This window comes from Phlebotomus papatasi, chromosome 1 (assembly GCF_024763615.1).
Source record: "Phlebotomus papatasi isolate M1 chromosome 1, Ppap_2.1, whole genome shotgun sequence".
In the NCBI taxonomy this organism is placed as follows: Eukaryota; Metazoa; Arthropoda; class Insecta; order Diptera; family Psychodidae; genus Phlebotomus; species Phlebotomus papatasi.
The window spans coordinates 56,270,946-56,295,360 of NC_077222.1; the positions used below are offsets into that span (position 1 = coordinate 56,270,946).

Below are 24,415 nucleotides of genomic sequence, written 5' to 3' on the forward strand. Positions count from 1 at the left end.
GTGAGAGATTTTTTTGACATAGTGATATAATTGATTCAATCTGTGTGGCATTCAGTAAAAAATCTTAAATCTTGGATTCCTTTTTTAGTACGAAGGTTCAAAACCTTCCCCTAATACCAAAAATTTCAAGTAGATCGGTCGTTTCTTTGTTTTCATAATTAATTAAGGACACGGCGTTAAGCCGAGAGACGGCTTAGTGGGAAACTGAAGGGAATTTAGTTTAATCATTATTTTGATTAAGATTACATTAAGCCGTCTCTCGACTTAAACCGCAGGTTTGTATAGCGCATTATTGCTGCTTCGTAAGTGATTAAAATCCTAGACGTACCTTTGAAATAATAAGCAGAAGCATTGAATGAAAATTAAATATATGTTTTATGTGTAAATAAAATATTAAATTCCTTTATCCCTATATATTGGATGCATAGAATGAGAGAAGATAATATTCTTTTTTTCTCATTGAAAAGCTTTAAAAGCTCTTTAGACAAGTATATTTTTAAATAGAAATTCGCTGTAAGGGTGGAAGAAAATCTCATATGAATTCATTGGAATATTATCAAGATGTACAAGTCGACTATTTATTTGAGCTCTAAGTAAATAAATCTGACTACAAAGTGTATTCTTTATTAAAATTCCAAGTATGGAAGAATTCAATCAAATTCTTTTATAATTCTGTTCTATAATTCATTAAGAGTTGAGAGGAATTGAGACATCGTTGCGTCGCTTGGATCACCAATTGTCATAATTTTCTAATCATCTTATACCATTAATTGTTGTAACAATAGAGAAGTATATAGACACACTGAGAAAAAAAGAGGGTGCGATTAACATTTTTTCCTCAGAAATTTAACACGTTTTAGGTGTAAAAATATATCAACATTTTTTAATGTTAATTTTACACCTTATTAAGGGTAAAATTAACATGAAAAGGTATACATTTAACCCTTAATACAACTAAAAAGGGTAATATTTACAACGATTTTGGATCAATACTGCAGGGTAAAATTAACATTTCCGGAATGTTATTTTACCTTTTTTGGATTTCTCTCAGTGCAGTACAAGAATTTCTGATTTAGGTGACGAGTAAGTTACGACAATTGCTGAACCAATTAACAATATAATTCTGAAAATTGATTGTCTAAATACATATTTTATTCAATTTCCCTTATAGAGTTAAAGCAAAAAAAAATCAATAAATTAGTTTATATGCAGCAAAACATCGCTCCTGGCGGAGCTTTCACAAAAACACAGCTAATGTAATTACAGCATACGTGTCATTTGTATCTTGAGATTTCAATTCTGTACCCCAATGTTATTATTTTTTATTATAACTCCGTTGGTATGTGCACGTGAAGTGCTGAATAAGGACCAACTCTTGAACAGAAAAAAGTAGCAAAAAGTTCAAAATAAATTTAATTAATTTTCATTTCCAAGCAGTAGAGATTTTAAATTGTGATTATTCGTCATGATCGCAAAGTTGCACCGCAAGTTTAATTAGTCTCGACAATCGCTAATTAATTATCAGAAATACCGGTAAGACCATCCCATAGGGTAGTAATATAGAATGCAGTTAGTTCTCCATAGAGGTTGGAGAACAAGTGGAGGCAAGCATATCAAATTATCTGACAGTTACGCTGTAACTTTGGATTTCAAATGCAATTGCAAATTATACAATTTCCTGATTTCAGAGCACCCGCGGCGTTTCTGTTGAATTGGGGAGTAGCAACAGGTTGTTGCTCTTAACCCCTATGTTTATAAGAATTTTCCCCAACATTTCTCCAATTTTCTCCACATGGGGCACTCAGCGACATTTTCCCCTGCAATTCATTAGGTTTCCTTTTCAAATACCATTGTGGGTGGATATTTTATGATAGGATTACAATGCATTTGCAGATTTCAACTAAAACGTAAGGTATCTTTAAAGCCTTTAAGTAAAACAGGGTTTATGTGTGATGTGATAATTAACACGAATCACTTTTAACAATTTCATTCAGAATGCGTGAATCTGGACTTATCTATACATTTTTTCAATGTAAAACTTTTTTTTCAAAGATATTAATATTCTAATTTCAAAATGATAAACTGGGTGTAAATTTAATTTTTTTTTAATTTGATCTTAAGGTACAACGAGGTAATTTGGAATTGTTTCTAATTTCGAATTCTGAGATTCCCTCACTGCTTTAGATAGGCGAAAGGAAAATAACCACGAAGAAATAACTCTTGATTGTAAAGGTTTTCTTTTTGCTCTTTTAAATGTTGCGGTTCTAGGTGAAATCCGACCTCGTCAGATAGGGCCCAAATTTTGGATTTCCACGTTTTGACACTCATTTTTCACTTTGCCCCCTTTGTCCATCTGAAACCCTAAAAATAATAAAGTGTACAAAAATAATGTATAGAAATGGAAAGCATGAAAAGCTCCCCGAAAGCATTTCTAAGACAACATAGCTTTCTTTGAGAAGACTTGTTCAATAATTTTCCCAAAATTTTCTCAAAAAACAATTTTCAAACTTTAATCATATTTTGTGCAACAGTTTCAAATAAAAATCACGATAAATCGATCTTTAATCCAAATTAAATGTTGTTCTAAGGCCTTTAATGCTAGTTTAGGCTTTTTTGAAAGCTCAAAATTCAACAAAAGATCTTCCAAAGGTAATGACGCTGATTTTGGGTGAAAATGCACTTAAAATAAGCAAAATCTTAGCATTTTTGTTTTTTTTTTGTGGTTTCATGCTTTGTTTGACCCACAATTGGAAAGCTCTTAATCCCAGTTATAACACACTAAAATTTTTGAACATACTTAGAATTTTTGAAAATTGATTTTTTGATTAATCGGACCTTCGATAAAATCGGATAAAGTTAGGATGTTCAAAAGGTTGTAGCCGTTGTAGCATTTAACGAGTGCTTTCTAAATCACCAAAACTTTTCAAATTCTGCAATTATTTAGAACTGGAGATTATGGCCATTTTAAAATTAAATTTTTGACCCCTTATAGCTCAGGTCGGGGGTCGTCGGCCTTAAGGGTTTACGTGGGTCAAAATAGACAAAAAAGTGCATATTTTTCTCTATTTTTTTCAACATAATAAAACATTCATATAATTCAATCTCCTATGCATGTAATACTGGGGTGGAATGATAACTTTTCGACACTCTCGAATCCACAGTATCGATAAATCTAAAGGGGAGACTGGGGCAAAAAGTCACAAAACGGATATTTTATTTTTTTACAAGCTGCTCGAGCGCTTCAAAAATTTCTAATTAGCGCAGTTTTATAGGAAATTTATCGCTCTAGAACTTTGTGAAAGTAATATTCCTCTATTTTGTAAGGAAATACGTTTGTCAAACCGATTTCTAAAAGGTCATTTTGTGAAAATTCTCAAAAATGCTGGGGCAAATAGTACCAGACATGGGGTATTGTCATATTTTTATTCGCTTCAATACGGGCTTCCGTAAATTTAAAAAAATACTTAGGGGACATATTTCCATAGAAAATTTATTCATCTACAGCTTTGTAAAACACCGTTTTCTCTGCGAGAAAAGTGAGAAAACGAGAAAAGCGCTTTTCGAGCTATATTAGAAAAAAACCACAAAAGACTGCAAATCGTTTGACCAATGCAAACAACAAGCGGCGAGACATGATAATGACGTTTCTTTTCGCCGTGAGACATCAGAAATTGCTTCGCTTTTTGTTACATTCTGCTCTATGCCTTTTGTTACTTTTTACCCCAAGTGGCCATTTTTATTAAAAGGATTTCTGGAGAAAAGAACCTTTGTGAAATTCTAAAATAGATAGCGGCTTCGTATTCAAAGAATCCAAATTATTTAGATAATATTCACCATTGCATCAATTTTAGAAAATAAGCAGGTAATAATTGTTATCTTCTGCAAGGAAAATATTTCAAAAATAGGATTAAAAATTTCGATATTTTTTATTTTCTAAATTCCTTGATCGAATTCTAAGGAACTTACGACATTGAAGAAGATCTATGGAGGCTATCTATAGAAAAAAAATTTGAGCCGCTATCTTTTTTACCTTGGAAGATATTGAATTTTGAATTTTTCGATTTGTGACTTTTTCCCCCAGTCTCCCCTATCTATTAGATTACGTAAATGTCGACTTTTTAGGGATTGTTGGGACATTAATTGGGACATTTTTAACAAAATAATACTGTTGATAAATATCTATATTAATTACAGGAAGAGTAACTATCGTTTAAAGTTTTCAGAATTGACAGTCGATAATATCGAAATTAAGTTATCATGTCACCCCTGGCTTCAGACCTAAGGCTTAGCCATATGGCTTAACTACTCTAATTTTTTAACGCTTAAAAGTACAACATTTAATAAAAACTATATTTTCTTAAATTTTTGCATTTAAAAAATTTAAAAATTCTTCCTCTGAGACTTGATTTATGGAGAATTTTTTGGAAAAAAACATACTTTTCGGTAGACAAGATTTCTCGGAATTAGTTCATCTTTAAATCCAAAAACCGTTAGCTGATGTGATAAACTAGTCCCTGAACGAAGGATTTTTGAAAAAAAACTTGAATTTTTGGGTGAATTTCATACAAAAAATACCGCTTTCGACGTAATTTACACCACGTTTCATTTTGTGATATAAGTTGTTTTCAAGTAAATATGGAATCCTTCATTCAAGGACTAGTTTAACTTATCAGCTAACAGGAAATATTTGGTTTTTGGATTTCAGTTTAACCAATTTTCGCACCTTAAGTTCTTTTTATCGAAAGTTGTTCGACCCATACGAAAATTAAGATCGATCGATGGTATAGAGCCAGAGGTGTACAAAAACCGTTGAAACCGAATTAACGTCAAAATAAGTTTGTTTAGTAGCGTTTTGACCATTGACGTAGGGTAAATGTCCTAATTCAAAACCATTTGTATACGCTTTAACTTTGACAGAAGATTCAACACATTAAGTTCATACTTTTTCTGAAGAGAACTACATAAATTTGCTCCTTGACTCTTCTAGAATGTTACTGTTTAGTGAAAATTCTTTAGATATAATTTGAAAACTTCTAAATACAAGAAAAATACGCGAGCGTAAAATGCTTCTATTGGAAACAAATTAATCCAAATGGAGACAAGGGAAAGTTTCTAATTGGAGACAAACAGTGTAAGTGAAACCGCGACGAAAGGTTTCGCAAAACCTTGTTGAGTTGCTCTTGAGTGCAGGATTTGTTCTTATTCCTGGTCTTTTCTCCTTTTCCATCTAAAACAATAGGAAAATCATTTCCAAAAAAATCATATTTCCAGGGTTTCCTATTGAAGCATTTGCAGAAATTAGCCAGAAATGTGACATGAAATGTTAAACAAAACGAATAAACAACAGACACCTCATTGTGTTTTTCATTGGAAAACATGGACAATAGGGCGTTTCTACTAGGAAAAAAAATTTTTGGCACTATTCTCTCGGTGCTGTATTTGATGAGACAAGAAAGTTTTTCTTCTACGACCATATGATCAGTCGCTGTTTAGAGGTGGCTGAACGACCCTCTCTGTAGTGTAAAATCCGGTAAAATCAGAAATTTGTTTTACAGAGCGGGTCGTTCAGCCACCTCTAAACAGCGTCTGATCATATGGTCGTAGAAGAAAAACTTTCTTGTCTCATCAAATACAGCACCGTGAGAATAGTGCCAAAAAAAATTTTTCCTATAGTTGAAACGCCCTAATGGACAATCGATGAAAAATTCGATGGTGAAAAGGTACACTTTTAATTTTTCTGAGAAATAACAAATTAAAATTTGTGAATATGAATGGATTTTCGCTATATTTGGAGCAAAATTAACTAAATAGTGAAACTGTGGTATAGAAAATTATATTAATAATAATTTAGTACTGTATTTATCATGGAAAAAATGTCGTTTCCATTTGGAGTAGCGAAAAGTTTCCATTTGGAGCAGGTTTTGAATTAGCTTAATTTATCCTACATGTTTTATTTGACGTTTATTCGGTTTCAATGGTTCTTGCACGCCTCTGATAGAGGTTGAGTTGAGAAAACAAAATTTGAGGGTATTCCAAAATCGCGGGAGGGGAGTGGGATGATGGTGTGATATCACCGGATCTCAGTCAAAATCCCGAATTCTTAAAAATGTCATAGCTACTCCCACTTTTGCACTCATGCTTGATGGAGGCAAAGGCAAATTTTCTGTGTCTTGTGAAATTATTTTACACATTATCCTCCATTCCATTTCATTCCTTTCACGATTTTGAACATTCGGGTTTTTGGATTTCGAGATTTTGGCTTTCGGGATTTTGGCTTTCGGGATTTTGGCATTCGGGATTTTGGCCGCCTCCGGATATCTCCATCTGATGTCAACCTGCGATATTTAACGTCGAAAACCGTTTGTCGATATCTCTCTCCGTTCTTTTGTCAGAAGCGGTACTACCGGTACTATACTTAGAATCGGCCGGACGGACGGTCGAATGGCACGAAAATAGGCCTATGGCGGGTATACTATTCGTAATCTATAGAGTCAAAATGTAAGTATTTATGCAAATTTTGAGTTCGATCTGATGAGGTCGCGTTTTATATTGGATCACAGATGCTGAGACTGGTAAAGGATCTCAGATAGAATCTCTTTAAATCAATCCAACAATGCCTAGATGCTTAACTTTTTTTCTTTTCATATTTCAGTTTTTCACATATTTATCTATTTTTTTTTATTTCCGTATTGATTATACTGACTTATTTTTATCAAACATGATCAATCGACTGAACCTGAAGAAAATTTGAATTTTTCGATGATGATTTCTAGCATTTATTCAAGTATTGCTCCTTTAACTAGTTTTAGAGAGTTGATGACTACTTGAGGACCTTACACTTCTCTTACATTTCAATCGACACAGTAGAGCTGTTGTTTATAATTACTATAAATGTCAAAAAGCAATTAAATTTATTTGAGCCTAGATTTTGAGCGCAAATGTGAATTTATGGCTGAATATTCAGTCACGTAATCCCAAATAAAATTCAAATGCTAAAAATAGTTGCATATTATTTAAATTATTCAGTGCATTCTGTAAAATTCAACAACGACAAAAAAATTAAGCACAAGTACTTACAATAGAAATGTATAATGCTATTAAAATTCATTGAATTTATGTTTTAATTTTTCGCTGTAAAAATTAAAAATTAATTTTACCAGCAATAAAGTTCAAAGTTTTGAATTTCCGGAATTTAGACAAAGGGGGTAGCAATTGAACAAATAAAAAAAAAAGAGAAAAGCTTTTATTACAAAATGGAGACTGTGAAAAAAGTTGAATTTAATTTGAAGCTCAATTATTATTTTAATTTAATTAAATTATTTCATCCAATAAGTTCAAATGGATAGATATTTTTGTGTCTATAATATAGTGATTGACATTAAAAGAGATCAAGTGCAAAATACTCTTGGCCCCATTCACTATGTGAAGTTTATTTATATCCGGATTCCGCTTATTTTGTGCTGACTGAAGGACTACATGCAATTTATATAATTAATATTAATTTAATTTAATTCCAAACCATTTGATATCTAAAAATCTTCACAGAAATTTATTTATATTGATTGCGATTTCATAAGAAAAATTAATTTTTCATCAGAAATTATATTTTATTCTCATGAGAATAAATTGCTCGCAGAAATTGTGGAAAAACATCTTTCATACGAAACTGTGGTGAATGATGCTTGAATATATCATGTGTCAGGAATTATAAACAACTTATGAGAATAATTAATTCACATCATCTCCCCTTATACACAATTCCGTCAAGTCTAAGAATCACTTTTTCAGGTGTTTTACTTTTTGAGTTTTCCCAGCTTGAGAGCATTTATTAAATATTTCTCATGTCGGTTGGAAAGTTTTGTGAATTTTTCAAATTCTTTCTTGTGGACTGAATATTTTTGCAATAACACTGTGTTACACATTAATTCCATATCATTGAAACTTTTCGTTTAATATTTAAAAAAAAAAACTTTTGAGATAGAGCATTTTTGTGGGAAATACAAATTCCTTTCATATAGCATTTTCCTGGGATGAAAATTAGAATTTCAACTGACTATAGAGCATCCTTTATGTTCCAATCCGGAAGCATTTAACAGAATAATTTAATAAATGGCACAGTTGTCCTCCGCACACACTTCAGCCATAATTCAATAATCTACTGAAATCAGGACATTTACAGGAAATTTCATTTTCAACGATAAATCGTGGTTAATGCAGCCGAATAACATTTTTCCACCTACACATTTTGGCATTTTTGCACTAAAATAAATCATCATTTTTGCAATACTACGCTTCTTTGGAAAGTTATTTAGGACAATTAAGTGACTAATGGGTCACTTGGAAATTCGAGGACACTTCTTGAATGTATTCATGTGACATTTTCAACAATCAGGATTTGAAATAGAGAGCATTGAGGTTTTTTTTATTACATTAAAGGGACATGAAGAACGATATTTAAATTATTTTACTCTCATTAAGCCCTTTAGCTAAATCTTTAAAGTAAAGCTTTTAAATTTTAGTCAATCAGAGAACGCCATTGAACTAAAGTATTTTATAGGATTAAATATATAATTAATGCGAATTATACTTCAATAAATTAAATTCAACACGAACTATGTCTTCTTTGCGTTACATTCCCTAAGGGTAAGTTTATTTGTTAGATTTGAGAACATTCGCAGTAGAAGCCGTTATTGCTGCTAAAGGTGATATTTATTATGTTAATAATTATAATTATTAAGTTTGAAGTAGAATTTCTCCATTCTAAGATATCTAGGCATAGGGTAAGTGTGCCAAATTTCAGCTTAGTTGCATGCAAGCGTCGAAGTCTCAAGTTTGAAATGTAATTTTAAATCCAAATATAAATTGATTTTTTTTTATTCTTTCTTCTTAAAGAGTATTTCTTGGAACCTTGTAAAGAGTTTACCATCTTGATTTACTCTAAAATCATTCTTAATACATTTTAAAATGAATAAAAATATAGACATAGCTTTGGTGCCCTATTTCGGCCACCTTCATTCTCATAGTTCCTTGCCCTTCGGAAATTCTTCCAATATCTTTTCAACGTCATCTCGTTTGTCGAAGCTAAATTAACGTAAATGTTGAAGCTACGTAAAATCTAAAAGTTCATGGAAATTCGAGGAACAAAAAAGGTGGCCGAAATTGCAAGCTGGCCGGAATTTGGCACACTTACCCTGCAATAAGTTTGGTTAGCAAAATCAAGATTAAGGGCAGAATCACATTAACACAGTAAAATGCTCACCGTATTTTGTTGATTTTCTTACGCAAATTTTCAAGTACCGTATTACCTTATCTCATACTCGGTGGCACTAGGTGAAAATAATATAAGAAAATTGAAGGAATAAAACGAAAATTCGATAAACGATGAGAAAAAACTGTAAGAGAAATTAATCGTACAGTTTTTTTTTACTCACCGTTTATCGCATTTTCGTTTTATATCTTCAGTTTTCTTATATTATTTTCACCTAGTGCCACCAAGTATGAGATAAGGTAATACGGTAATTAAGAATTTGCGTAAGAATTGAAATGAAAATGCGTAGGGGAAGTGAGGGATGTTTCGCACGCGCGAGCCTTCAAACAATCCGAGTTTTCTCTTTGTTTGAAAAGTGCTAGTTCCTCATTTTTTAGGTATTAGATAGATAATCATAAACCTCATCTTCACTGCAAAAATAGGCAACCTAGCCCCCCTTTCCTAGGTTCTAGAATCACAAATGCAAAAATGGCCTAAAATGGGAAATTTTGATGACTCACATTTCGTGTGATTTCTCACAGTTAAATTGATTTTCAGAAATAATCACTTACACCAATAGATGAAGGGTTAATATGGGTTGATATTTACGTAATATTTTTTGCATCGGAGGAAAATTATTTTCCGAGTGGCGAAAAAATCCTAAATACTACACTGCGTATTGGTTCAACCACTGAAAGTGCATGGTTCGCCAACTCATCAGGTAACTCCAGCAGCTTAAAATCACAACATAACCTCAAAGAGGAAAACAAGGAAAAGAAAAATTAAGAAAAGACAGCTGATATATTTTTAGGGTTGTCACATTTGAAATTTTCACATTTCAGTCGATTTTTCGACATAAATTTGCAAGAAAAACAGTGCTTCAGAAAAATCAGAAGAAAACTGTTTTAGATACCTTCTTTTAGTGAAATAATGGTTTCCGTGGATTCGTGGAACTTGAATCTAATAATCGGTAAATAATTTTTAATTGTGAGCAAGAGTTATTCCAGGAAAAAATGCAATGACGAACCTTAACAATCCATCGTGCGAATCTTGCCTCCACAGGCAAGGTTCGCACAAATCATCATACTTTTTTTCATTTTCCTGTCCAGGAAAAAGAACAGATTTTACGGCAGTGAAAGAGGCACGCATAGAAACTTAAAAGACCAGAGATTCTTGTGGTATAGCGCAATTGATTGTCCATTTTACCGTTCAGCCAGAAAAAAATCTTGAATATTGACTTCCAAAAAGCGTGCGAACCATCCCTAACTTCCCCTAAATTAACGAAATACGGTGAGGCTTTGATAGTGACGGTGAACATTTTAAGCTGAAGTCAAAGTGGGAAATTCGGTCTAATTCTTTCAATTCAATTTGACTTTATTTTGCCAACGTTTCGATCCTGGATTGGATCTTCTTCAGGGCCTATTACATACAAATTCAATCCTTTACTAAATAATTCTTTGGACAATTTTTAAACAATTTCTTTCGACAAAATGCCAGTCAACAAACACAATGATACAGTGAACATTTTACTGTTAATGTGATTCTGCCCTAAGCTGCACTTAATTTATAATTTTAAAAGCTGTGAAATCATCATGAAAGCTTATGCAAATGGAAAATAAAGAGTTAGATCCGTTTTTGTATGGCTTTAGGGTTTTTTTTACTAACTAAAATTTAATATTTCACTGACCAACTGCTCAATTCTGAGATTACGAAATATTTAAGGGAGTATTCTGAATTACAAGGTCATAAGAGGTCTACATTTTTAATTGCCTAAACCGATATGACCGCCTGGAGGCGGTCTTTACCTTTTCTCACCTGGTGCCCAAACGGAAAGAGATAATGAAGAATGGATGGTATTTTTAAGTTCAGTGGATCATTATTTACATTAGACAAAATTATTTAACTACTTTTTTTTTGCATATTAAAGAAAACACTGTTAAAGGATTAAGAAAATGCCACAACGAGTTTTTGAGCAATCCCACAAAGCATGATTTTGCAGGAGAAGCTGTAAAAATAACGGACTTGCTAATGGCCTTTTGGTTGACTCATGGGGGTCCATCGAAAGTGTCAAGTCTCTATCTCAAACTGTTTGGCCTTTAGGTTTAATAGCGGACAAACAGCTTGGACAGTAAAAACCTCGTAACTTTAGATTTCCAAAATAAGGGATTTTTTACTTCTCGAGTCCCATAATAACTCTTTACTTATAAAGAATGCAATAAATATTCAAATTTTAATTTGCAGGACAAGAAATTACTAACCCTTATAATTCTAAACCTTGGTGTTTAGAGCAGAAATAGTCTTGTTGAAAATGGAGAAAACAATTCCTTTAGTCTTAACTCGTAGTAATGTACGTATTGTAAACAACTTCATCCGCCTTATTGCTAATACAGCAATCAGAATCTCGATAATCCAATAAATTAGTAGAGCTGTTCTAGTGTATTATGTTGCAAGCTCATAATCTGAAGCTGAAACACTCATTTATTATTCAGTGTGCGAATTGCAATTACGCAAAAGTGTAGCTGCGATAAAATAGAAGGGCGGGATATTTGGTGAAATAAATCCAAGAGCAATGATTATCAGTAGTGCAAGAGTGAAGTGGGCTAAATTGCGTGAATTACACATAAATCGGATCAGAAAGTCATAAAAATTCCTCCAGCACTCACAAGATACTCTCCTTTTCGCCAATTTCCGCCTCGGAATCTCATATCCTGCCACCATAAATCGCGCAACTAACTCACTAAATCATACTTTATGGTGCTAACTTGTGGCATCTGCGGACCAAACTCTGTGGGATGATCATGGGTTCACTTCCACCAGCCTCATTTATAGCCTTCTTTTTTTTTTGGAGAGAGCATGTCAACTGGCGGTCAATTGGTCATCCCCCAGAACTTTCGACACGGTTGGGACACCCATTCATGACGTGGAGGGAAGATAAGAAGAGAGAGGAAGAGATATTCTGTGCCCGGAAGTTGGGGGCAAGGTTGAGCTTCTCGCCATGGGAATCGTGCACGAGAAACATCGGAAGATAATGTTCATAAAGTTTATTTTTCGCACATTTCATTTGCGTTTAAAAAGAAGATTTCTTTTCTAAATTAATCAGTATGACTTCTAGAAATTACTTTTTTTTCTCTTCCACTAAATTAAACTTAATCGCCTGAAAAAAGTTATATATATATCCTGTATGTGGGGTTGGCTAAAGTCCGATGAGATGTTTACAGAGAAGGTCTGCTGAAAACCATTTAAGAACAAAATTAATCCAAAAATTTATCACAGTCATGCAGTCGTTATGTTAAGTATAAAAAATCTTATGATACCAATTTAACTTACTCTTACTTACTGTCAAAAACTATGCAAAAAAAATAAGTAATAGCTCTTAGTTTCAGCTCTTACGACAAAGTGTTGAAGGACTTAAAAAGGATGGAGACACATTGGAGTAGGCTTAAATTACGAACTACAACTTACTAAATATAGTAGATAAAATATAAATTGTAGTAAAATACTTATCTGAATTAAGAATTCTTAATTTAGTTTAGTAAAAATGAAGGTGGGTGGATAAATGATGTACATTCGATTGTTGATCGTGAAGAGTGAGCAATAAAGTGCTGAAGCACTTCTCCTAAAAATAAGATAAACCATGGGCATCAGCGATATTTTCCAGAGATTCAATCTAAATTTTGCATCGTCAGTGATGATAAAGATAATTGTTGAATATTTAAATACTTCGTTTCAATAATAATAATAATAATTCTAAAGTCCGTTGGTAATTATGACCATCGCACAGTATAACTTTTCCTATGTAAACTTGTTTTCGGAATTGCCTATAAGAGTGAGCGAGATGACTAGATCTAGGGTCTCATTCATTCTCACTGAAATGTCGAAAACTTGTTTACAAAACAAAAGTTATTGTGCGTTATGACCAGCGCACAATAACTTTTGTTTGTAAACATGTTTTCAAAATTTCCCATGAGAATGAGTGAGATAACTAGATCTAGATCTCACTCACTCTCATTGAAATTCCAAAAACATGTTTACAAAACAAAATTTATTGTGCGCTGGGCATTATGCCCAACGCACAATAACTTTTGTTTGTAAACATGTTTTCAAAATTTCCCATGAAAATGAGCGAGATAACTAGATCTCACTCACTCTCATCGAAATGTCAAAAACATGTTTACTAAACAAAAGTTATTACGCGTTGAGCATTATTTCAAGCGCACAATAAATTTTGTTTGTAAATATGTTTTCAAAATTTCCTATGAGAGTGAACGAGATGACTAGATCTAGATCTCACTCACTCTCATTAAAGTGTCAAAAATATGACACTTTAAATTCACTTTCGATTAGAAAAATCTCATGAAATCAAAATTTCATCCCTTTTTTCTCAAACATTTCAGTTATTTTGTCTCTTCCGCACTTCAATCCAAATTGAATTTATTGTGATGCTGAGGAGAACAAGAATAATAAGAAGGAGTGGTATAGATATATACAACACGGTTGAGAAAGAAAGGGATGAAAATTTTGATTTTATGAAATTTTCCTGATCTAAAAGGTGTACCGGAAGCAATAACATTTCAACTGCCCTTTGAAATCTAATTTGTATTAAAAAATAAAATTAAATTGATTAATTTCTTTAAAGCTTTGATCTAAAATGCATAAAATTTTATAATAATCAAACTCAAATTTCTCAAATTTAAATAAAATCAGACTTCTTAAATTTTCTTTAATTTTAAGTTTGCTTGTATTGACTTCAACACACCTCTTATATCAGCGAAATTTCATAAAATCAAAATTCAGATCCCTTTCTTCTCAAACATTTCGTATATGTCCATCCCACTCTTTCGCATTCTTCTTCTTTTGAACACTACAAAAAATTCAATTTAGTTCAATCCAATTTATAGTGCAATAGAGTAGGAAAGACATATGCAATGTGTTTGAGAAAGAACGTAGTTTGAAATTTGACTTCATGAAATTTTCCTGATCTAAAAGGCATGTAAGAAACTTTTAAATTTGGGAATACTGGAAGTTTTGAGGTGAGCTTGCGGTTATGAAGTCTAATTAACCTTTGATTCAGAATTAAACATTAAATATACAATATATGAGTCCGGTACACATTTTAGACCAAAAAAAATCGTGAAATCAAAATTTATGGCTCTGGTATATCTTTTAGAACAGGAAAGTTTTAGGTAATCTAAATTCACATCTCTTTCTTTCTCAAACAATATGCATTTATCTATTCCACTCTCTCGGTCTTTCCTTATTCTTTTGAGCTTTTTGTTCAATCAAATTTTGAGTATGCAAGACTGAGATAGGCATATACAAAATATTTGAGAAAGAAAAGAATGTTAATTTTGATTTCATAAAATTCTCCTGATCGAAAACGTGTGCTGGAGAATTTACTATTCCTATTTTTCTCAAATATTTTGCATATTTCTGTCCCATTCTATTTGTCTCAGATTTAGATTTCAGTACAAAAAGCGAGATAGAAATCTGAATTTATTTTGGGAAAAAATCGATGGAAATTTAGATTTCATGAATTTTTCCTGATCTAAAAGGAGTTATACTTTGTGTAAAAAATAAAGGCTTATATTCTGAGTAAAAGTCTAAAACCGCTTCTTAAAAGTCCACTGCATAATCTTAAGAGTTTGAAAAACTAAAAATGTCTTCAGTACTAGTTTTAATTTGAAATTAAAAACTCTTCGACTTGGAGTAGTTTAACACTTCCAATTTATCTTCAGTCGTTTTCTAACCTGAAGTTTTAAAGAAATTTGACAATTTTAATATTAATAGCGCCCGCATATCTTTGTAATTTAGAGAAATCTTATCGATTGAAATTTTACCTCCTTACTCTTTCAAACTAAAATCAAATGTAATTGTCTCTTTATGTCAAATTAAAATTGGGATTGAAATCTAAATTTACATTTGATATAAAGAGACAATAATTTTTAATTTCAGTTTAAAAGAATACGAGAAAATTTAAATCGAGTGAATTTGACCAAACTGAAAAGGTATGCCAGCTCTATAAAGATCTTTGTCAGAGAATCCAAATCAAAATTTAATGATTTATCTTAGAACTGAGAGAAAATTTTCAATAACAAAAAATACATCTACTTTCAAACTCTTTAAATTCTGTGAAAATACGGTCATAACAATTACCTGAAAGACTTAACTTTTTTTTGGATTCGAAATTTGAGATATTTCCTGAGTAAATATTTTCCTTAAAATTTAAGTTTAAAAATTACTTTTGCAAATATTGATTGGAAAAAATGGAAATATAGTTTCAAAAAGAAAAAAAAATCATTGAACTTAGGGAGCTCTTTAACTTAACAATTTTCTTTGTAGCCCTTTAATTTCAAGATTTGCCATGCAACTTAGGAAAAAAAATGTAAAATTTAGGATAATCAATTTTATAGTTTGTCTTCTTTTAAATAATTTTCAGGTAAGATTTCTTACGAGTAACTTTGTCTTATATCCAAAAATTACTGCTTAATGCTTAAAGCGTTGTTATGTTGTAATAATTTTAATTGATTACGATTTTAGAAGTCTTCAATGAATATTTAAAATCGTAAAATAGAAAGTTATTCCCTAGTATTAGGGGAAGGTTGGGAAGTTCACGCAAATCAACTTTTTCTTTACAATTTTACAGTTTAATGAATATTTGCTACGTTAAAACTATGATTTGTTTGATTCAGTTGGGTCCCGGTCAAAATCCCGAAAACCAAAATTCTGAAAACCAAAATCCCGAACGCCAAAATCCCGAATGGACCAAAATCTCGAAAGCCAAAATCCCGAATTCTTAAAAGTGTCATAGCTACTCCTACGATTGCAACCGCGCTTGTTGGAGGCAAAGGGAAATCTTCTGTGTCTTGGGAAATTATTCTAAACATTTTCCTGCATATAATTACATCCCTTTCAGGATTTTGAACATTCGGGGATTTGGCTTTCGGGATCTTGGCTTTCGGGATTTTGCCTTTTCGGGATTTTGGCTGCCACCGGATTCAGTTACGTATTAGCTATATGAAAATATATAGCATAATTTTTAGATTTTAATTGATTATCTTAAAAATATTTTTTTCAGTCATGAATTTGTGAAAATATTCTCAAAATCGAAAATCTTTTTGATTTTGTTTTTGATTAATTTAGTATTATCGATTAGTTTTCTTTAAAAAAAATAGGCTACAAAAGTTTAAAATTTTTAATTTTTTTTTTAAAAATTAAGAACGTACTAGAAAAACGTCATTTTTCCAAGTCTAAAAATAAATTTAATAAAACGCAGATAATTTTCAACTATAGCTTTTAGCTTGTAAGTCTTTAACGAATGTGAAAATTCAAAGAAAACTGGACGTTTCTGAAATTAAATTTAATGGTGCTGGCACACCTTTTCAATTGCGTCAATTTCAATCGATTGAAATTTTACCTCTTACTCTTTCAAACTAAAATAACATATGTTTGTCTCTTTCTGTCAAATGAAAATTTCAATTTCAATTTTCATTTGACAGAAAAAGAGAGCTATATCTAATTTCAGTTTGAAAAAGAGGTAAAATTTTAATTGATTGAATTTCACTCAATTGAAAAGGTGTGCCAGCACCATAAGTATTTGTAAACTAATTTTCATAAAACTTAAAAGAATACTATTCTAATTTGTGTGGAATTTTTAAAAGTAGTTTTCAAAGCCTATTTTTCTTTGTTTAAATTTCCCATGACTAGTACCCGACTTTTTTTAATAATAAATTTCTTAATTGTTAAATTTATGAAATACTAAAAATATGATCAATCACTATGTAAAATATATGAATATTAAAATGCTATAAAAAAGCACTAGTAATATTTAATAAAGTTTGTTCAAAGAAGTCTTTGAACTCAAACTTTATTAAATTTCAAATTTTCAAAAACTGAGATCTTTCATATCCGAAAGTTCTCGAAATTTAAAATTGGGCTTGTTTTTTTCTATTTTTTTAAATGGAATTGAGCCTTATTATGATGTAATTCAGCTTCGCAATTGATTTGTTGAGCTAAATTATATCACAATAAAGTCCAGTTTCATAAAAAAAATAGGAGCAAAAAGCCCAATTTCAAAGCAGCCCCACTTCCCCCTAAATGCTATCTTTGCTCAAATTTTACGAAGAATATAGGGTAGAGTCAGTACTTTTCGCCACCATTAAGCTTTAGGGGCCTCGTAAGGTGCGATATTTTTCTCAGACTAAAATGAATTTTTGTATAAAGATACTTTGAAGCAATAATCTATCTATATATCTAGGATACGTCTCGATAATTTTAGAGAATGTTATTGAAAAATATGCATTTTCCCCAATTATGCTTATTTCAGTACTTTTCGCCACCTGTTTTAAAACGAATTTCAATTAATTAAGAGACATAATAACGCATTGGGATATTAGAACAGAACATATTATGAGTGTTGAAATGCTACTTATTCTTAAATGCCTTAAATTTGTTGTTTTATAGTAGGTGGCGAAAAAGTGCTTACATGGCGAAAAGGGCTGACTCTACCCTATTATCAGGGTCCATTTCAAAATTATTATAATAGTGAAAACCGTTTACTGAGAGTGCTGAAATCTACATAAATTTCTACAAAAAAAAAAAAAAAATTGGAAAAAATGTTTTAGCAAATCTATAATACTTTTTGATTAACTTTGACTTTACAAGTCTTCTAAATCACAGAAAAACGAAGTTAAAAAAATACTTATCCGAAATAATAATTCTTGCAACGTTTTTCTGGTAATTCCAAATTTTGGAAAAGAAATTAAGAAAATCTAGAACTTGCCCAGATTACAATTAAAACCAAATCATAATTAAAAGTACAAAACCGAAACCCAGCACCAAAAATTTTAAAACCAAAAAAAAAACTACCTGCTTCTACTGAAAATTAATTTGAAAGAGGTATTTAAACATTGGAGTTCACGACAAAAAATGTGAAATAGAGAGATTAGAAATTCTGTTCATAGGAAAATGCTTATTTTCTCATGTCCAGAAATCAATCTCAGATTCCCGCTAAAAAATTATTTCTTATCATCACTGACCCTCTCCGAAGATTTTTACACACCTTAAAATCAAGATTACAAATAATTGTTAAAGCCTAGTTACTTTATGCGAAGAGAAATTAAATTAACTTGGAATGTGGAAACCAAGAAAATAGTTGATTATAAAATAACTAAAACTAACAATTATTCATCATCTTACTTTAGAGACTAAATTTGTGGTCTTAAACCAAAGTTTTCTATTTTTTCTTAATTGTTATCGTTGAATTTGTGGTTCAGTCTTAAAATTTTTTTTTGCTTAATAATGCTCTTAAACTCAACACAGTCGCAGCATCTTAAAAGTAATTATAGACCATCTTACTGATTATATTTATTATAATTTTAATACAATTTTTCCTTTTTGATAAAATTATAAATTTGAAAGTTTCTTCTTGCCGTTTTTCTCTTTTACTTCTTCATTACCTTTATGCTTATATTTCCTTCCTGTTTTTTTTTACCTCATTCTCTTCTCTTACTCTTTTTATCCCTTTCAAATATTTTTTAATCAATATTTAACCTTTTTTTTTCTCTGAAAATTATACTTATTAGATAGTTCATTAGACATCTCTTTGTTTTTTTTTTCTTCTCATCGTGCCATTCAATGCAACGCGAAGGGGGGCGGGGAAGGGGCTTTTGGGTTGTGGGCTCGGACATCAAAAGTAACCTACAGGAAGATTTTGGCGGGCTGTTGATGGGATGATCAGAGGCCCGGGGGGACAAAATTTGAGGTTAGGGGATGCAGGAGTTTGTTTTTTTTTGTTTTTCTCTTAAGCATTGTATTTGGGGGCACGGAGATGGGGTGGTTGATAGGGGGTTTGCGCGATGCCCTGCTTCTTCGTGTCGTACGTGGTACGGATAGGCCCGTACGAGCTACTCTGATCTGTTCCGTAGTTCCCAAAGGCATTGTAGCCTCCTCCGCCGCCGCCGCCGCCAGTCCCGTAGCCGCCATAGTCAACAGCAGGGCCGCCAGTTGGGTCACCTGGTGGAGTTGGAGCAGAGCCACCTTGGGGCCATGAATTGTAGTTCCAACTGTTGCCGGAATTGGCATTGTGTGCCCCTGTCTGGGCGTACATGTCATAGCCGCCGGAGTAGCCGCCGCCGTAGGGTTGATTGGGTGTCGGAGCGGCCGAATAGCTAGCACCCCATTGTTGCTGCTGCGGTGGACCCTGAGGCGGTGGCGGAGCACCCCAGCCCTGATACGACTGTGGTCCCGACGGAGCCCCATAGTTGTAGCCGCCATAATTCTGCTGCTGTGGCGGACCACCCCAGCCCTGCTGCTGGTACTGCATGCCACCAGGATGGGACATTGGATGACCTCCACCCATTTGCCCATTGGTAGGACCCATATGACGCGGCCCGCCGCGATCTCCGCGACCCCCAAAGCCACCATCCCTCGGTTCGGCCTTTTTCACTTCCACCTGCTTCCCATTGAGATTGACATAGTGCTTCTGTGTCACGCGTTCCACTGAACTCTCATCTTCAAATGACAAAAAGCCAAAACCGCGGGATTTTTTGCGTTCCTGATCATACATAATCACCACTTCCATCACCTTCCCATAGCGCCCAAAGAACGTACGCAGATCCGTTTCCGTGGCATTTGCCGGGAGGCCACCCAGGAAAACTTTGGGATATCCACCGCCCTTCTGCGGCTTCGACATGTAACGCGGATTGCATGGCTTGGGGTCTATTGTGCGCCCATCCAACTCATGTGGTCCATTCTGCAGTGCAATGTCAACATTGGCCGGGTCAGCGAAGGTCACAAAGCCAAATCCACGCGATCTGCCGGTCTCATTGTTCTTCATCACTACACAATCCACCACTTCGCCGAAACGGGTAAAGTAGCTCTGTAGATTCTCCTGCGTCGTTTCCCAGGAAAGGCCGCCAACGAACAACTTTCCGCGCTCATCGTTATAATCCTCATTTGCCATCGTTCAGCTTACCCAAAATATCAACACTCTGTGGCCCCCGGAAAATAGAGAAAAACACACACACTCAGCATAAACCCAAGCTAAACAAAAAAATGCTCCCTCTCTCTCTTCTTCTTTTTTTTTCACTACATCGCAACACCAAAAATTTTCTACAGCGTAATGGAGGCGCTCACCCCTTTGGACAATATATCTTCTCAAGAGTCCCGTCTTTGTTTGCCGATTATCGGTGCTTTTAGCCACTCCTTACGCCTACTTATGCTGTTACCTTAATTATTATAACACACAGAAATGTACTCACACAAATTACTTAACTATTTCCTTATACTAAACAGATATTTTTTGAGTTTTGGATCGTCAAGAGCACATTGATTACCGCGCGTATTATGACAATTCGACGAGGAACGCCATGACAGCGTTTGGCTTGGCCGTGCAGAAACATCGACAAAAAAACATCGCGTCTTCCATGCATCACTGCCCTCTGCCAGAATTTCACCGCAACACTTTCCCGCTCAATTCAAACTGTTGCCTGAACCTCACAGAAACATTTTCCCTCCAAAAGTATTCCCCATATTTTGATGCATTATTCCCTGACAAAAGAAATTCCTAAAGTTTTGGAACTCTACCTGCTTAAAACTTTAGAAAAAAAAATATTTTCAACATTGTTGTACATATTTTATATTAAAAAATGTAGCGTGTCGCACGAACGTACACAAGAACATATTCTGAAAATTCTTAACAGATTGTTATCCAACCATGTTATTGTGAGATTGTACATTTATGTCTCTATCGCACTTTTAGCAAAACTTTAGTGTTTAAATTTGTTGAACAAGGGAGAAGCAGAAAAGCATTGAAAGTAATACACAAATTTAAAAATTATGAGGAAATGTTTCCATCGATTTCAACTCAATAGTTCGTTAAAAATTTATGACTATTTTATTATAATTTTTAATGTGCTATTTAGGGTGGAATAACCGGCTATCGCCATGTTTAGGAAAAAATTAAATTCATTTAATCATAACTTTTGAATCCTTGTTACAAGATAAGTCAAATTTGACACAAAGTTACTTAGATGTATTGGCTCTAGATACGTGAAAACAATAATCCTAGAACATAACGCTGGACTACTTAAAAAACTGATTTTTATTAATAATGCAAAAATAACCATTTCGTCGCTACTTTTTACCACTTTTCGCCAGTTTTGTAAAATTTGTAACCACTTCTTGCCACCCGCTTGAAAAGAAACACACTCGGTTATTTTAGGCAATGCTATGAAAAGAATACATTCACCATTTCTCTTTCCTTGTAATCACTTTATTATTACTTTCTTTAAATGATTTTTCTTCACTTTTATTTGAGAAATCAAATTATGGGGCTTTTGCAGAAAGTAAACAATGCAGATTTGACAACTGAGAATGTACGAAGTGAAGTTAGCGTCGCCTATTGAAAAGATATGGCGACAGGTGGTAAAATCAATTCCAGAATATTACCACTTCTCGCCATGCCTCATTTTTATACAAAAATAATATAAAATGAAATATTAATTGACTAAATACAAATTTTATGTATTCCACAAGTGTAATTAAATATTCAATAGACAAATTATTTACCCAAATAGGTATTTTTGGCCTGATGAAAATTTGACGACACTTAGTACATTTGGTAAGAGATGTTGGATTCGATGCACTTGCTTAAAATATTGCTCTAAAAAGTGATCAAAATCGTGAATCCAAAACGAATAATTATTATTTTTCGATTCTATGCGTAGAAGCAGAAACAATACAAAAAAAATGCGACTCATTTATTTCATAAATTGCGAAAAATAGCGATTTCAATGTAAGTGGCGAGAAGTGGGGCACTGGCGAGAACTGGTGATTCCACCCTATGAGAAATAAGAAAATGTAGATAAAAGGATTTACGAGGATTCTTGGAAGCACATTCTTTTGATTTTTTCTTTAAAGTAGAACAATTAACAATTCACATCTTTATTTTTTTTTTATCAAATTTAGAGTAATGTATCTGTAGGTTAGTAGAAAGGTTTAATACAAAATACAAAAGGACTTATAATACTACACAATAGACTAGAAAGGTTTTAGCTTTAGGTTACAAAATAGGACTCAAACAAGGGAGAGATATTAGGGTTGGAAGTGGTATACGGTTGAAAATGAAATGCTTTGGAAATCTTTGGAAGTGGAAGTGCCCGATTATAAAGTTTTTCTGCCTAATTTCATATTTTTCAGACTACGCTACTTTTAGTTAAGATTTATAATTCGAACGGCAGTGTAATTTGAAAAGATCTTTTTTGACATTTTACAAGTTCGATTATGACAATGAGATGGAGCAAATATGCTCAAATTTATTACAGCTTAATTAGTGTTGTAATTTTTCCGAGGAAATATTCAGCTGAATAATATAGTTTTGTTTAATTTTTATAGTTATTTCAAATTCATGTTGCTCACAAATAATGACATAGCTATTGAATTTGACTTTGAATTAATTAATTTTTTTTTTAATAATTTATCGTAACATATTGGATGATTGCATAAATTCGTGGGACTTTTTCGCAAATGTAGTCAAGGGGTATTCCATAGAACACATCCACCATTTTTTTTGTTTATGTTTTTGCATATGCTAGAAAGGTTTTAGTGTATTACGTCTCTTCAAAAGTATTCTTCAAAAAGGTCGATTTGTGCTTTTGAGAACTTTTACAAAATGAGAAACGAAAAGGACCATTTATAATATTTAATGTTTGCATAATTTTGAATAAATCTACGTGATGGACTTACGTAAAAAAACATTTTGGAGGTTTATTTAGATCGTGTCCTTGCTCTAAACTAAATAAAGATGATTAAAAGTATGGCTTTGAAAATTTCGAAATAGGGATTTATTCTTCGAAATATCAATTCCATTTTAAACGGTCAACAATTGAAGAGATTATTAAAATGTTGGAAAATAATTTTGGAGAAATTTCTCTAATACAACAATAACGGAAAAGGTCCTGCAAAAAATAGCCAAGCTTGTTGCAAAAGTTGTTTAGCAATCATCTAAAAACCTTTCCCAAGACTTCAAAAGGTTTAAATTTTAAAGAATTTTGAAACCAGGGAGAGAATCCAGCTTAATAAAATGTGAAGATACATCTGAAGTGCTGAATTAGTTGTTACACTCGTACTTTTGGATTCTTACAGACTTTTATTATTAATTATTTAATTATTGCAAACTACAATACATTTTTTTAGAGACTCTATTTTCCAAAAGTAGCTTGACTGGTCACTTAGGAAAATTCAAAATATGTTGATACCCCTTTGTAAAACGAAGATAATATTAAATTACTGAAAGTATGCAAGAATATCTGTCGCTAGAAGTTCAAAATATAAGCAAAATGTTAGAAATCTTTCTTCAGATATTTTTTTAATGTTTAGATTAATTAGATTTCTCATAAGATTAAATAAATAATCGATTAGTAAGTGTAAGAAGTGCATGAAGTGCAGGAAGTGCTGGAAGTATTGCAGCATTTTCGAGAGTGTTGCGAAATTTTGGAAGTGCGCAGGGCTATTCTATGCAAATTGTGGAAGTGTCTGGAAGTGGTGTACATATTTTCAACCTAATATCTCCCCCTTGGACTCAAAGTATCATATATATTTTCAAAAATTTAATTTTATGATACAATTTAATTAAATCAATAGCTTATATGCTGTATTTATGAAAAGAATATTTTTATGAATTTCAAAGTTAAAAAAACAATAATAAATAAATTCTTAGAAATGCAATAAAAACTGAGAATTTAAACTTTGTGATCATAATTTAGTTTCTTTCAATTTTATAAAAAAATAATTTTTACTTAGCAAATATTGTAAACTGATTACATTCTTGCTATAATAATGTATTAAAAAAAACCAATATTACGACGATTTTTTTTCATAAAGTTTTTAAGGAAAACTGAAAACGGTTGGATGGATCCCAATTGAAAATTAAGAGAATCTTTGGATAAATTAAATCACTTAATATCTCAATGATACCAACAGAATCATTTATAATTAAGTTTTAAATTATATATTGATTTTTTTTATTTAAAAACAAGTACAGTGGGACCTCGATAGAGTCAACTAATTATTTCCAGGCCTGTTGACTCTATTGGATTCGGTGACTCTATTGAAGTCCAAAAAAATCAATTAAAATGTGAAATTTTGATAGAAAGGGTTATTGTTTTATGT

The 24,415-nt window shown here is 32.5% G+C and overlaps 1 protein-coding gene across 1 annotated transcript; it reads right to left on the reverse strand.

Annotated features, from left to right (window-relative positions):
- Positions 1-18,590: 18,590 nt before the first annotated feature.
- LOC129808465 (heterogeneous nuclear ribonucleoprotein 27C-like) lies at positions 18,591-20,650 on the reverse strand. Its single transcript, XM_055858247.1, has 2 exons — positions 20,381-20,650; positions 18,591-20,235 (listed from the first exon to the last, which is right to left on the reverse strand). Exon 2 carries the CDS (start codon positions 20,205-20,207, stop codon positions 19,047-19,049), a length of 1,161 nt encoding a protein of 386 aa, XP_055714222.1. The 5' UTR covers positions 20,208-20,235; positions 20,381-20,650; the 3' UTR covers positions 18,591-19,046.
- Between the last annotated feature and the right edge of the window lie 3,765 nt (positions 20,651-24,415).